Source organism: Miniopterus natalensis, chromosome 8, assembly GCF_054644295.1.
Source record: "Miniopterus natalensis isolate mMinNat1 chromosome 8, mMinNat1.hap1, whole genome shotgun sequence".
Lineage (NCBI taxonomy): Eukaryota > Metazoa > Chordata > Mammalia > Chiroptera > Miniopteridae > Miniopterus > Miniopterus natalensis.
The window spans coordinates 76,895,602-76,909,999 of NC_142088.1; the positions used below are offsets into that span (position 1 = coordinate 76,895,602).

Sequence of the window (14,398 nt, forward strand, 5' to 3'; positions counted from 1 at the left end):
CCCTTAAATTAAGCAAGTGACCTATAGGCCAAGTCTGGCTCACAAATGTTTTATTTGGCTTTCATAGTGCCATAAAAAAGGTTCTCGAATGTGTTGCCTTAATCCACATTTCTGACCTTCCTTGAAAAGTCTGGTACCACTGGGCCCAAGTTCCTACATGGCCACAACTGACCACACCTCACCATGCTATCCATAATCCTCCCTCTGATCTACTTCACTCATTTATTGTCAGCTGGATCAGCCTAGCCCTGTAGTCAATGCTTTATAAATCCACTGCTATACTGATGTACAGGAATGTTCCTGAATTCTGGCTTTTATGTGCAATCTTTAAAAAAAAAAAAAAAAAAAAAGCCAAACCCCTAGAAACAGAGTAGAATGGTGGTTGTCAGTGGCTAAGAGGTGGGGGAAATGAGGAGTGGCTGGTCAAAGGGGACACACTTCCAGTTATAACATAAATAACTTCTGGGGATCCAATGCACAACATGGTGATTACAGTTAACAATGCTGTATTATACACTTAAAAGGTCCCAAGAGAACAGACCCAAGATGTTCGTACCACCACCACAAAAAAAATGCTAATTATGTGAGGTGAAGGAAGTGTTGAGTAATCCTGTGGTGATAATTTATCAATCTATACATGAACCAAAATCATCACATTGTACCCTTGAAGCTTACACAGTGTTCTGTGCAACTACATCTCAAAAGCTGGGGGAACGGTCTGCTCCCTCAGCACTTACCTTGTGACATCCAGAGCCTTCTGAACTTTCGCTTGCACAGATCCAAGCAAATCTGCTCCCATTTTCTTAAGTAATTGTGTGAGAAGAACAAAAAGCCAGTCTTGCAAATCATCCTTATGAATTATTATAAAATCAACAAGAGTCTCCAAAAACATACTGAAAACCTAGACACAAATGAAAACCGAACATTTCACAAATTTATTTACTTAATTTTTTTTAATCCTCACCCAAGGATACTTTTTCCAGTGCTTTTCAGAGAGAACAGAGGAAGGGAGAGATAAAGAAACACTGATGTGAAAGAGACACATCGATGGGTTGCCTCCCACACGTGCCCCAACCTGGGTCGGGGATGGAGCCTGCAACAGGGACTCGTGCCCTTGGCAGGAATCAAACTGAGACCCAGTCTGCAGGCCGCCCTCTAACCACTGAGCCAAACTGGCCAGGGCCATTTCACATATTTAATTCATCATTTCCTTCAAAGTCTCCAAACCATTAAAAATGCCAATACAGGCTTTGCCCCAGACTCTTACAAGCTAGGTTAAGACTGTTAACAACTGATCATACTATAGAAGACAAATGTATTAAAGAAAACGAGGGAAAAAGAATTGGAACTTACTCTCTGATGTGAATTCCACCGCAAACCAGGCCATGCAACAAAACAAATGCCATGTTAGTCCAGAATGAATTAATACAATTTTCATGCAGTTTCTTCAAAGACCTGAAATACTACAAATTTATAACATACTCTCTCCTCCCCCAATATGCCTTTAAAATTAAGTACAAAGAGAAAGAACTCTGATGAAGAGTATTTTATTTATTTATTTACTTACTTGTTTATTTATTTATTTGTTTTAAAGTATTAGTTTAATCTAGAGGCTTTTTTTCTTAAAAAAACATTTAAATCATCATAATTCTATACTATTATTTTTCATTACCTATCATTCAAAAAACGCTATTACCGGAAGACTTTCCATCGAGATGACAGAACAGGTAGATACTGGTGCTTGCCTCCTCTCATGACCACATCTAAATTACAACTAAATTATAAAACCACCATCATTGAGAACCACCTGACGACTAGCTGATCAGAAGTCCTGTAACTAAAAATATAAAGAAGCCAGAGCGAGACTGGTAGGAAGGGCAGAGACCCAGCACAGGCTTGTCCCACACCCCTGAGTGAAATTAAGAATTGGGAGAGATAACTAGGCTATGGAGGACCCCCTGAGAAGCAAAGGGTCCCAGCCCCACACCGAGCTCCCCAGCCCAGGGCATCACAGTCTGAAAGGTTAACAATGGGCTGTGAAAACCAGCACTAACTGTGTCCGAGAAAGACAAGAGACTGCTAGATAAGAAGGTGCTACAGGTCTTAAAGGGGCCCACACGAAGACTCACCTGCTCACAAACTCACTTAATTTAGAGCGGCAGTGCAGGAGCAGCAGCTGGAAAGGCACCAGGGACATAAGGGATTAACTGAACCAACTAGCTTCAGGGCAAGGGCTGGAGGGGCAGAAGTTGGGATAGCCCTCCTGGACAAAAGTACTGGCAGGTGCCACTGTTTCACTATTGAGTCTTCACCCCACCTAGGTAGCAGGTGCATTCAGGCGCAAAGTCTGAACTCTCCATTAATCTTGCTAACACTGCTCACTGAACCCTGATGATTCCCTGAGACCTCGCTCCACCCAAGTCATGAGCCTGGTCCAAAGCTCTTTCAGCGGCTGTTCCATACAAGCCGCTAAACTGCGCCTGCACTGTGGAATTTCCTAAGGTCTCTCAAAAATCCACAAACCCAAAACAAGCAGCACCTGGTCTTGGTATTCTCCATACTTCTTCCTAAGGAGCTCCAAGCCCACCACAGGAGGCCACCAACTGCAGGTCATTCTGTAGCTCTTAATAGGTAGCCCCCAGACAGACACAGGCAGAAGCTGATATGAGTCTCCAACAGAGTCCCTCCCAAGAGGCCCCAGAAGCAACACACCTGGTAATCAGCTTCAGACCACATCAGAGCAGCACCCAACCACTGCCATAAACAACAAACACAAAGAGAAGACTCAGCAGGCACCAGAGCCCTGCTAAAGGAAATAATGCCCTGTGGGGTCAACCCCTGCACAACAGCTGGTCCACTATAATCATGGAAGGTCCTCACAGACAGCTATCTTGAGGGTCAATTTCACACACTGATGTGCCAGCAACAATTAAGGCTAAACTACAACAGGAAATAACACACACAACCCAAACAAGAGACACCTATGGAGCACCCCACTCAGGTGACCAGGGAAGTCTGCACCACTGGACTTGACAGGACACCTACTACATAAGGCCACTCTGCCAAGACTGGGAGATATAGCAGCTCTACCTAATATACAGAAAACCAACAGAGGGAGGCAGCCAAAGTAAGGACACAAAAAAACATGTCACAAATGAAAAAACAGGAAAAAACTCCAGAAAAATAATGAAATGGAGGCCAAAAATTTACCAGATAAAGAGTTCAAAAAACAGCTTATGAAGATGCTCCATGAACTTACAGGAAGAAAAGATGATCTCAGTGCAAACTTCAACAAAGAGATAGGAAACATAAAAAAGAACCAGTCACAAATGAAGAATACCATAACTAAAATGAAAAATACATTACATGCATTCAACAGCAAATTAGAAAAAGCAGAGGACTGAAACAGTGACATGGAAGAAAAGGTAGTGGAAAACAAGCCATCGGAACAGCAAAAAGAAAAAAAAAATTGAGGATAGTTTAAGTGACCTCTGGGACAGCAACAAGCGTTCCAACATTTGCATCATGGGGGTACCAAAAGGAGAAGAGAAAGAGCAAGAGATGGAAAACCTATCTGAAGAAATAATGACTGAAAACTTCACTAACCTGGCCAAAGAAAGAAAGAAAGGAAAGAAAAATAGGTAGCTATACAAGGCCAGGAAGTGCAGAGAGTCCCAAACAAGATCAACCCAAAAGATGCCCATATGAAGATATCATAATTAAAATGCCAAAGGTTAAAGACAAAGAATCTAAAAAGCAGTAAAAGAAAGCAGTTAGTTACAAGGGATCTCCCATAAAAGGTCACCTGATTTCTCAACAGAAACTTTGCAGGTCAGAAGGGAGTAACACAAAATATTGACAATGATGAAAAAAAACAAGCAAGGACCTACAGCCAAGGTTACACTGTCCAGCAAGGTTATCATTTAGAATTGAGGGAGAAATAAAGAGTTTCCCAGATAAAATAAAATTTAAAAAATTCCTCACCACCAAACCAGCATTACAGGAAATGTTAAAGGGACTTCTTAAGAGAAAAACAAGATGAAAAATATGAATAAGAAAATACAGTAAAGAGAAACAACTAACTGACAAAGGCAAATATAATAAAAGCAGTGGATCAACCAATTATAAAGCTAGCACAAAGGTTAAAAGGCCATTGTGTATAATTACAACAATAAATGAAGAGATATACACAAACACACACACACATAAAAGAAATTTTTTAAAATGACAAAAACATAAATATGGGGGGAAGAGAGTAAAAATGTTAAGGATTTTAGAATGCATTTGAACTTGTGACCATCAACTTAATTTTAATTTTATAGAATGCTATAAACATAGCCTGGTATATATGAAACACAGGTAACCATAACCCAAAGAATCTACAAAGATTTATGCAAAAAATAAAGAAAAATGAATCTAAAATGCCACTACAGAAAGTCATCAACATATAAGACAAAAGAGTAATAGAATAAAGGCAGTAACAGAGAAATACAAATACAATAAAATGGCAATAACCACATACTTTAAATATAAGTAATTAATTACTTTAAATGCTCCAATCAAAAGACATAGAGTGGGTAAAGGGATAAAATAAACAAAACCCATACATATATGCTGCCTACAAGAGATCTATTTCAGATTAAAAGACACACAGACTGTAAGTAAAGAGATGGAAAAGATATTTCCAAAACAGACTTTCAAACAAAGGCTGTAACAAAAGAAAAAGGATATTTTATAATGAGAAAGAAATCAATCCAACAGGAGGATCTAACTCTTTTAAACATTTACATACCCAACATAGGTGCTGAGCACCTAACTATATAAAGCAACTATTGAAACAAAAGGGAGAGGTCGACAGTAATAAAATTATAGTAGGAGACTTTAACACCCATTGACATCAATGGATAGAGCATCCAGAGAAATAATCAACAAGGAAACAGTGACCTTAAATGACACATTCAACCAGATCATCTTATATAATGAATATTTTTAGGACATTTCACCCAAAAGAAGCAGAAGATACATTTTTTTCAAGTGCACATGAACCATTTCCCAGGCAGCAAAACAAGTATCAATAAAATTAAAAATCATATCAAGCACCTTCTCTGATCATGATAGGAAACTAGAAATCAATTACAAAAAGAAAACTGAAAAAATACAAAAGGTCAATGAAACCAAGAGCTGCTCCTTTGAAAAGACAGACAAAATTGATAAAACCTTTAACTAGATGCATCAAGAAAAAAAGAGGGCCCAAATAAATAAAATCAGAAAAGAGAAAAGACTACCAACACGACAAATACAAAGGACTATAATACTATGAACAATTAAAGAAATGGATAAATTCCTAGAAACATACAATGTTCCAAGACTGAATCAAGAAGAAACAGAATATCTGAAGATGGGTCACTACTAACAAAATCAAATCAGTAATTTAAAAACTCCCAACAAACAAAAGTCCTGCACCACATGGCTTCACAGGTGAATTAACAGCTACCCTTCCCAAACTATTTCAAAAACTTTAAGAGGGTGGAAGGATCCCAAGCTCATTTCATGAGGCCAGCATAACCCTGATAACAAAACCAGATAAAGACACTACCAAAAAGAAAAAAGAAGAAAATATATAAGCCAATATCTCTAATGAATATAGTTGTAAAAACACTCAACAAAATATCAGTAAACCAAATTCAGCAATACATTAAAAAGATCATACATCACAATCAAGTGGGATTTATTCCTGGGATGCAAGGTTGGTTCAATATCCGCAAATCAATTAACATCATACACCACATAAAATGAGTAATAAAAATTGTATCGTATCAATAGATACAGGAAAAGCATTTGACAAATGCAACATCTATTTATAATAATAACTTAGCAAACTGGGAAGAGAGGGAACAAACCTCAGCATAATAAAGGCCATAAATGATAAACCCACTATCATATTCAATGGTGAAAAGCTAAAAGTATTTTCCTTAAGATCAGGAACAAGACAAGGATGTCTACTTTTTTTTTTTCAATCCTCACCCGAGGATATTTTTTCCATTGCTTTTCAGAAAGAGGAAGGGAGAGAGAAAGAGAGAGAGACAGCAATGTGAGAGAGACATATCAATTGGTTGCCTCCCGCATGTCCCTGGATCAGGGCTGGGGATTGAGCCTGCAACTGAGGTAAGTACCCTTGGCTAGAATCGAACCCAACCTGGGACTGTTCAGTCTGCGAGCTGACACTCTAACCACTGAGCCAAACCAGCTAGGGTAAAAATGTCTACTTTTAACCACAGAAAGACAAATACCATATGATTTCTTCAACATAGTACTGGAACTCCTAGCCACAGCAATCACACAAGAAAAGAAATAAAAGGAAACCAAACTGGAAAGAAAGTATAAACTGTCATTATTTTCAGATAATATACCATACTATGTACATACATTTCACCAAAAAACTATTAGAATATATGAATTCAGTCAAGTAGCAGGATACAAAATTAATATTCAAAAATTTATTGCATTTTTATAAACCTAAAATGAACTATCAGAGAAATTAAGAAAACAACCCCATTTATAATTGCAGCAAAAAATAATAAAACACATAGAAATAAACTTAAGCAAGAAGGTAAAAGACCCATACTCTCAAAACTGCAAGGTTCTGAAGAAAAAATTGAATATACAAATAAATGGAAGCAAATACCAAGCTCAGGTACAGGAATAAGTTACATCATTAAAATGTCCATACTACCCAAAGCAATCTACAGATTCAATGCAACCCCTATCAAAATACCAATGAAATTAGAATAATCCTAAAATTTATATGACACCAGAAAAGCCCCTGAATAGCCAAATCAATCTTGAGAAAGAAAAACAAAGATGAAAGTATCACACTATCTGATATCAAACTATACTACATGGCAATAGTAATTGAAACAACATGATATTGGCATAAAAACAGACACACAGATCAATGGAACAGAAGAGAGAACCCAGAAATAAACCCACGTCTATATGGTCAATTAATATATGACAAAGGAGGCAAAAATACACAATGGGGTAAAGATGGTCTCTTCAATAAATGGTGCTGGGAAAATTGGACAGATATATTCAATGAAAATGAAACTAGACCACTTTCTTACACCATATACAAGAATAAACTCAAAATGGGTTAAAGACTTAATGTAAGACCCTAAACCATACAACTCCTACAAGAAAGCATAGGCAGTAAACTCTGATATCACTCTTCACCAGTGATATGCTAGGACAAGGGATTAATATCCAAAATATGTAAGAAATCCATACAACCTAATACCAAAGAAATAACAATCTGATTTAAAAAATGGGCAGAGGATGTGAATAGATATTTTTCCAAAGAGGACATAGAGATGGCCAATGGACATATAAAAAGATGCTCAATGTCACTAATAAGAGAGAAATGCAAATTAAAACAATGAGAATACTACCTCACACCTGTCAGAATAGCTATCATCAATAAATCAACAAACAACAAGTTTTGGCAAGGATGTGGAGAAAAGGGAACCCTTGTGCACTGTTTGTGGAATTGCAAATTGGTATAGCCACCATGAAAAACACCATGAACGTTCTTCAAAAAATTAAAAACAACTACCACATGACTCAGCAATTCCACTTCTGGGTATTTATACAAAAGAAACCCAAAACACTAATTCAAGAAGACATATGCACCACTATGTTCATTGCAGCATTATTTACAAGATATGGAGGCAACATCTCTCTCCATAGATGAATAGATGTCAGAAGAGGTGGTACATATATACAATGGAATATTATTCAGCCATAAAAAAGAATGAAATCTTGTCATTTGCAATAACAAGGATGGCCCTAGAGGGTATTATGCTGAATGAAATAAGTCAGACAGAAAAAGACAAATACCATATGATTTCACTTATATGTGAAATATAAAAAACAAACTAACAAACAGAAACAAACTCATAACACAGAGAACAAATTGATGGTTGTCAGATGGGAAGGGTTTAGGGAGATCAAGGTAAAGGGATTAAAATGCGTAAATTGCCAGTTATAAAAACAGTCACGGGGATGTAAAGTACATAGGGAATATAGTCAATAATACTGTTAATAACTATGTATGGTATCCGGTGGGTACTAAACTTATTGGGGTGATCACTTTGTAAGTTACATAAATCTCTAATCACTATGTTGTAAAAGTTAAACTCATGTAATATTGTATGTCAAGTGTAATTGAAAAAAAACTTTAAATAAAGATTATCACGTGACACCTATACAAAAAAATACTGTAATAGAATGAGGGGGAAAAAACCTGTATCTAGTTTTTTTCATTCTAGTCATCTATTTTAATGCATGCCAATTCAGATATTGTCAAGTAATATCTTTATAAAAAGATATTACAAAAGCCATAAAAGCTTTATGAAAGGTTATGGCTAAGAATAAAAGTTACTGACAGCTCACACAATTGTCATGCTGCTGTGTACCCATCATTGCTGTCTAAGATGAGGCAGTCACAGTGGGATATTCCTGAACCAGTTTCAGAGAGGTAAGCAGCACCATGTCTCCTCTACTTGGTTAATGAGCATTGCTCTACTGGGACAACCCAGCCATCATATACCATAATAGTGCAGCAACTATTAACCACTGGGGTCTCCTGTGAGATGGCTCAGAAAAGTCAATGAGCCCAGCTGTGGGATTCCTAGCTTAGCTCAAAGGCAGCTAGCAAATAATAACTAAACTGAGACCTCCAAACTCACTGTACAAGAGCCTTCTGATGGAAACAAATTTCCTTCTTTATCCTCACATTCTGGTTCTGAATCAGCAATCTAGAGGCGACAGGTAACAGAAATTTCGTCAATGTCCAAAACCATCTATCCTTTATGCTATGAATCCTATAAATCTTACACTTATTATTTAAATCTTAGTGTTTTTAACACTATCTTAGAGAAAAATATCTTGATAATCATATCTATGTGGCCCTTAAACTCAACCTTTCTTGGATCTTATTAATATTTTTAACGTTAATCTTGCTGTGAGGGTCAGGGTCCTAACAGGAACTCAAAGACATGCTTCAGGGCAGATCTGAGAAGTGCTGTCCCAAAGGGGGGAGAACGCCTGCATTCATTCTCCTGTGCTCCTGTGACCATCTCCAAAGGCAGGGTCATACAATGCTTTCTGCACCCCTAGCCCGGAGCAGGTACTCAGCCAACACTGAATGACTGACTAGATCGGTGACTGACACTTAGAGGACAATTCCTATGACGAAGAAAGGCTAGGAAAAGAGGGGTAGATCACAAAAACAGGCTTCTTGCTGGCCATCACAGGTTTCATTCTTCCAGAAAAACTTAGAACAGACCACTGTCACTAGGAAAACTGAAGTATAAAATAGCTAAATCCTGTATGTGAAGCAGTTAAGATTTGCTTATGGTGATCAAGGTTCTCTCAATTTCTACACTTCAGTGTCCATCCTTCATCCACCCTTTTAACTTTCCCGATACCATCATCCCCACTGTCTTTCTCTAAAAGCATCTAACAGCCTCTAAAGGCCTCCTCCCAAACAATGACAATTACTTAAAATCTGGACTCCAAGTCAGCTTTCATAAGGGTCCCTCTCTCAGCACCACTCTTGAAGGGGGCCTGTCCCTTCCTCATGGATGTTCTTCTCGAGCAGGAAGACCCTCGTAGGAAAGGCATTCCTAGGGCTCAGTGCTCTCCTGGCCCCAGAAGGTGGAGGCACCAGCTAAGGGGTCACCATTTAGCAAGTTCTTGGGGCCAGCAAAAGTCTATTTGCAGAAATAACCCAGTTCTCTAATAAAACTACATAAATGCTTCCACTTTTCTATCTTGTCTTATATAGAAATAAAAAATTACTATATATTTATTTTTTGAAGAATTTTAAAGAATTTTTATACAGATGCAAAAAAATTATTATGTATTTGACTATTTTCTTCACTACTGTAACTTTTTTAAAAGGCACTATATTACAATACAATGGCCTGTTTTAGCACCTAGCCCACTGTCTGGCTAACAGGAGACAAAAATATCTGCTGAAAGACAACTGATTCTCTCCATGAAAATTCTTACTTAAAATGCACTTTATTTCTAAATTGAAGTTTCATGGACATTTGAAGCTCCCAAGAATTCCATTTTTAAAAGATGTAACATAAACTATTACTAAAATTAGTGTTAAAATCTGTGAGGGGCAGGGGAGGAGCGGGGAGCGGGGAGAGCGGAGCAGGGATCAATCGATTGGCGATCGAACCTGCAGCCTTTTGGTGTACTGGATGATGCTCCTATCAACTGAGCCGCCCAGCCAGGGCTAATCTGTAAGGTCTTAACGGTGCTACAGGGAACCATCTCTCACTCTTCAACAGTATGTTACACAGCTCACACAGGCATGCAGAGAGGAAGGTAAGCAAGGCATGATTCCCAGACTTACCTTGCTATGTGGGTCAGCAAACATTCGTGTGAAGATCTCACACAATCTTTTCAATTCTACTCGACTGAAAAAAATAAAATGGAAATAAATGCACTTTAATACGTCAACACTGAAATTAGTTACAGCCTTGCTTTTAAAAATCCTTTTATTGCCCGGCCAGGCATGGCTCAGAGGTTGAGCATCTCAATCTAGGATCCAGGCGATCGGGGTTCGATTCCCGGTCAGGGCATATGCCCCAGGTGTGGGCTCTATCAATGACTCTCTCATCACTGATGTTTCTATCTCTCTCTCTCCCTCTCCTTTCCTCTCTCTGAAATCAATAAAGATATATTTTAAAAAAATAAAATAAAATAAATGAAATGAAATAAAATCCTTTTATTTCAGTCAACTACATAAACTTTACATAATTTTTATATAACAAAAGTTTTTTCACACAAAAACTTTATTATTTAACTTATGATGAAATTAAATAGGAATCTAAAACTGTAATAGCTTTGTTTTTATTTTAAAATGAGAAAACTAAATCTCAGACAGTGCCTACATTCACATGTGCGGAAGCGGTAAAGCCATGAGATAAATCCTATTCATTTCATTCCAGGTCTGTTTTCCACCTGCCACAGATGAAAGGCAATGGGGTAAACTAGGAAAAGCATGTATTTTGGGGTCAGACACACCTGAATTTTAACCTCAGTTCTGCTTTAGAGAAAGTACTCTGATATCTTTCTATCCAATCAGTCACAGAGGATAAGAGCTACTGGCTGCTGTGAGGATGAGGGAAGACAACACCCCTTTCCTAGGACTGGGCCCAAGACTAAGCAACCACGCATTTCATTTTAGGGCCCCTCGGCCTTTTCTTATCCTTACTGTACTACTGAGTCCCATTTTTACTTCAAGGCTTCATTAGAAGCGCCACCTCTTTCCCAAGCCATGCCTGAGTAATCCTTCCCATACACACGACACAATCCAGATTAGACCAAAGCTAATCAATAAATTTCTAGAGGTTATTCAATGGGTGCTTGGTGACCACTAAGATTCAAGAAACAGAATTAAGCAGATTCTTGAAGCAATAATCACAACAAATTATCTTCATTTTGTTTTCTGACAGATCACTAGAGGTCGGAAGCTACCTGGCTTTCAGAAGGCATGTAACAGAAGTCTCATGACATCTTCAAGAATGGAATGGAATTGGGGGGGTAGGGAGGATGCATGTCAGCAGGTGAGAATAAGCAGGGTAGAGTCAGGCTGGCTTGGTAGCCACACTGCATAGGATTCCTTTGTCAGTGCTCACTTAGTTTTGCAGAACCCATCTAGGGCCATAAACACATCCGGTGCCATAATTTATCTTTAAAAACTTATCTAAAGAATATAATACGCTGTATGTCATGGATTCTAAGTTGCCCACTTTTTCACATTTTAACATCTCTGTAATTGTGAGATTCATCTTATAATCAATGACATATTAGTTACATCAGGTTTAATAAGCAGCATTTCTTCTTAAAGGGATATAAAATAATGTGTCTATAGTGCCTTAGCTTTGATGAAATATGGTATAAAAACATATTTGTTTGATATCATGCAATACTTGCTCATATTAGAAAATTTATGAAATATAGGAATAAAAAGAAAAAAAGCAAAAATAATCAATATTAGAAATAATACTGTTACTATTAGTACTCCATTTTAGTATCTCTTTACCATGCATACTTTTAAGGTACATTTATGCATATGTGTATTAAAAATGTTAGACTGAGACTGTTATCATCTTACCCACAACCCTAAAATGTAATGAACCACACCAAGCTGCAGAGTTTTTTTATTTTCTTTCCAAAGCAGCTGTGCCATTTTCTTTTCCCACCAAGTATGAGTGACAGTTTCCAGTTGTATTTTTCACCTAAATTGCAACATGTACCAAGATTTCTCAAATAATAGCTACTAGACAAACGTGAACTGTAAGGGAACCAAATGTTTTTATAAATCTAATAAACTACAGAGTATTTGCCAGATACTTCAAAATCTCTGGAAGGCAAAGACTGGGTCTCGGTCACTTCAACACCTTTGGTGCTGGAACTCTGTAAGGGCTCCATAAATGACAGAAAACCCACTCACGCCCCTGATGAGGACAGTAAGGGACTCAAAGCTAGCTCACCACCCTCAGTCGCTGTCCTCACCTCAGTGTCCTTTGGCTCTTCAGCAAGTTCTGCAGGCCCAGGAGCCCTTCTTTCCTCTCTGACCAGTTTGAACTAGCACAGTGGTTGAGAACTTCTGCTACATCCTCGGTCTGCCGCAGATAATGGGGAATGCCCCCATTCCTGGAACCATATGAGCGCTCAGAGCAAACACTCGAGGCATCACTGTTGGCATCATCGTCAGAATACATCCCATATGGCTCGTATCTCCTCCTCACAGGCTTCTTCTGCCAGGTCGAACAAGGGATGGGGGTGACAGAGGAAGAAGTGGAAAGATGAAATGACCATGAGTTGTACCAAACAAAACCACCACCACCAAAGAGTTATGTGTAAAACGATACACACACAGATGCGGATGCACCACACCTGCCCTGTTTACAGATTAGGGAATAAAAACAGAAAAGCAGACTTCTGGTGGATATAATAAGTAATAAGCAGAGCAACCTGTAGCAAAGGGAAAGAGTATGGTCCCTAGTGCACTGTGTGGACTTTTCAGTAGACAGGCTCGGGTTATAATCCTGCTGCCCTCACTGGCTGGCTGTGTGACTGCAGAAGCCTCCTGCCCTTTCTGCTTTAGTTTCCCCATCTTTGAGATACTAATTATACCTCTCACACGTTTCTTGTAAGGACTAAGTGGAATTACATATTAAATAACCTAGCTCAGCACCTGACACAATGCAAGTTGTGTAGCCACAGTTCCTTCCCAATCAAAAGTAATATATCTTGAGCATGGTCTTTGGGTCAATTTGTTTGAATATTCATGCTTCCTTAAAGTCTGAAATGGGAATGTCAGTTGCAGAGTATCGTATGTACAAGAATTCCTAAATTATCTGAGCCACTTTTAGTAAGGACTTAAAGTTTTACAACACAGGCTTCCTGTAGATTATCATTTCTCTTACCCTGACTACAAGTGAAACCCATAAATAATACAGTAACAGCTAAATAAAATTGATAAAATTTATAAAATACAATTTAAGAGAAAAACAAATAGTTATTAGCTTAAACTGTACAAATGCAATTTTCTAATAATATAGCTTTTACTTACACCCCAAATTGCTCAGGAAAGTTCTGCCTTATGCCCACTGTCCCAACATAATTATTAATAATCCCCTTTCACTCTCAAAAGTATGATCACCTTACTTATACATAAACTAGATCCCTAAAATAAGAAAAATGTTGAATATATCCATTCATGGAATAATAAAGACATAAGAGTAGACACAAATAGGGTTAATAAATAAAATGAAACGCTACTGGGAGAAGGCGCAGAGCTTGACATTCAAAATAAATACTAAAACAAACAGAGGTGACTGACTCCACCACTAATAAAAGCTTCACCAGATTCAACAATATCACAATTCAGGCCAGAATTTCTATATTGTACTACAGTTTTTGTTGCTTTCACTAGCTCCTAAAGGAAATATACTTGCAAAAGAAAAAATAAAGTTGAAAAACAAAAGTTAAAGCACTGGTACCTTGCTCCTGGAGTCTCCTAACAGCTGTAGGCAGGAAAATATTGAAGGATGGGGAAAAAGCATAGAGAATTATGTCAGAAGCATATGTGGGGATCGTTCTCGCAACAAAAGTGCACAGCAAAACATATCTTAGCAAACCAAAAACACAGAGTAGCAAGCGATTCATATCACGTGAACAGTAATAAAGGATGCTTTCACAATGGCATTTCCTAACCCTGCTGGACGCTCAGGAGACCTCTGCTCCAGCTCTCCCACACCTGAGGGAATCTCTAAGGTCGCCATTCATTCTGTGGTCTGTTGCTATGTTA

General features: G+C 38.1%; 1 protein-coding gene across 9 annotated transcripts in view; it reads right to left on the reverse strand.

The window, feature by feature from the left end:
* CLASP1 (cytoplasmic linker associated protein 1) overlaps nt 1-14,398 on the reverse strand; it is a 267,488-nt gene that overhangs the window by 54,808 nt on the left and 198,282 nt on the right. For 6 of the 9 annotated variants that reach the window (XM_087819914.1, XM_087819916.1, XM_087819918.1 and 3 more), the window contains 4 exons: nt 14,091-14,114; nt 12,598-12,842; nt 10,430-10,493; nt 738-901 (listed from right to left, as the gene is read on the reverse strand). In XM_087819914.1, coding sequence (XP_087676040.1) covers nt 738-901; nt 10,430-10,493; nt 12,598-12,842; nt 14,091-14,114 — 497 coding nt within the window. Of the gene's footprint in view, nt 1-737; nt 902-1,482; nt 1,486-8,747; nt 8,817-10,429; nt 10,494-12,597; nt 12,843-14,090; nt 14,115-14,398 lie in introns of all 9 variants that reach the window. The other 3 variants (XM_087819919.1, XM_087819917.1, XM_087819920.1) reach the window with 2 other exon arrangements.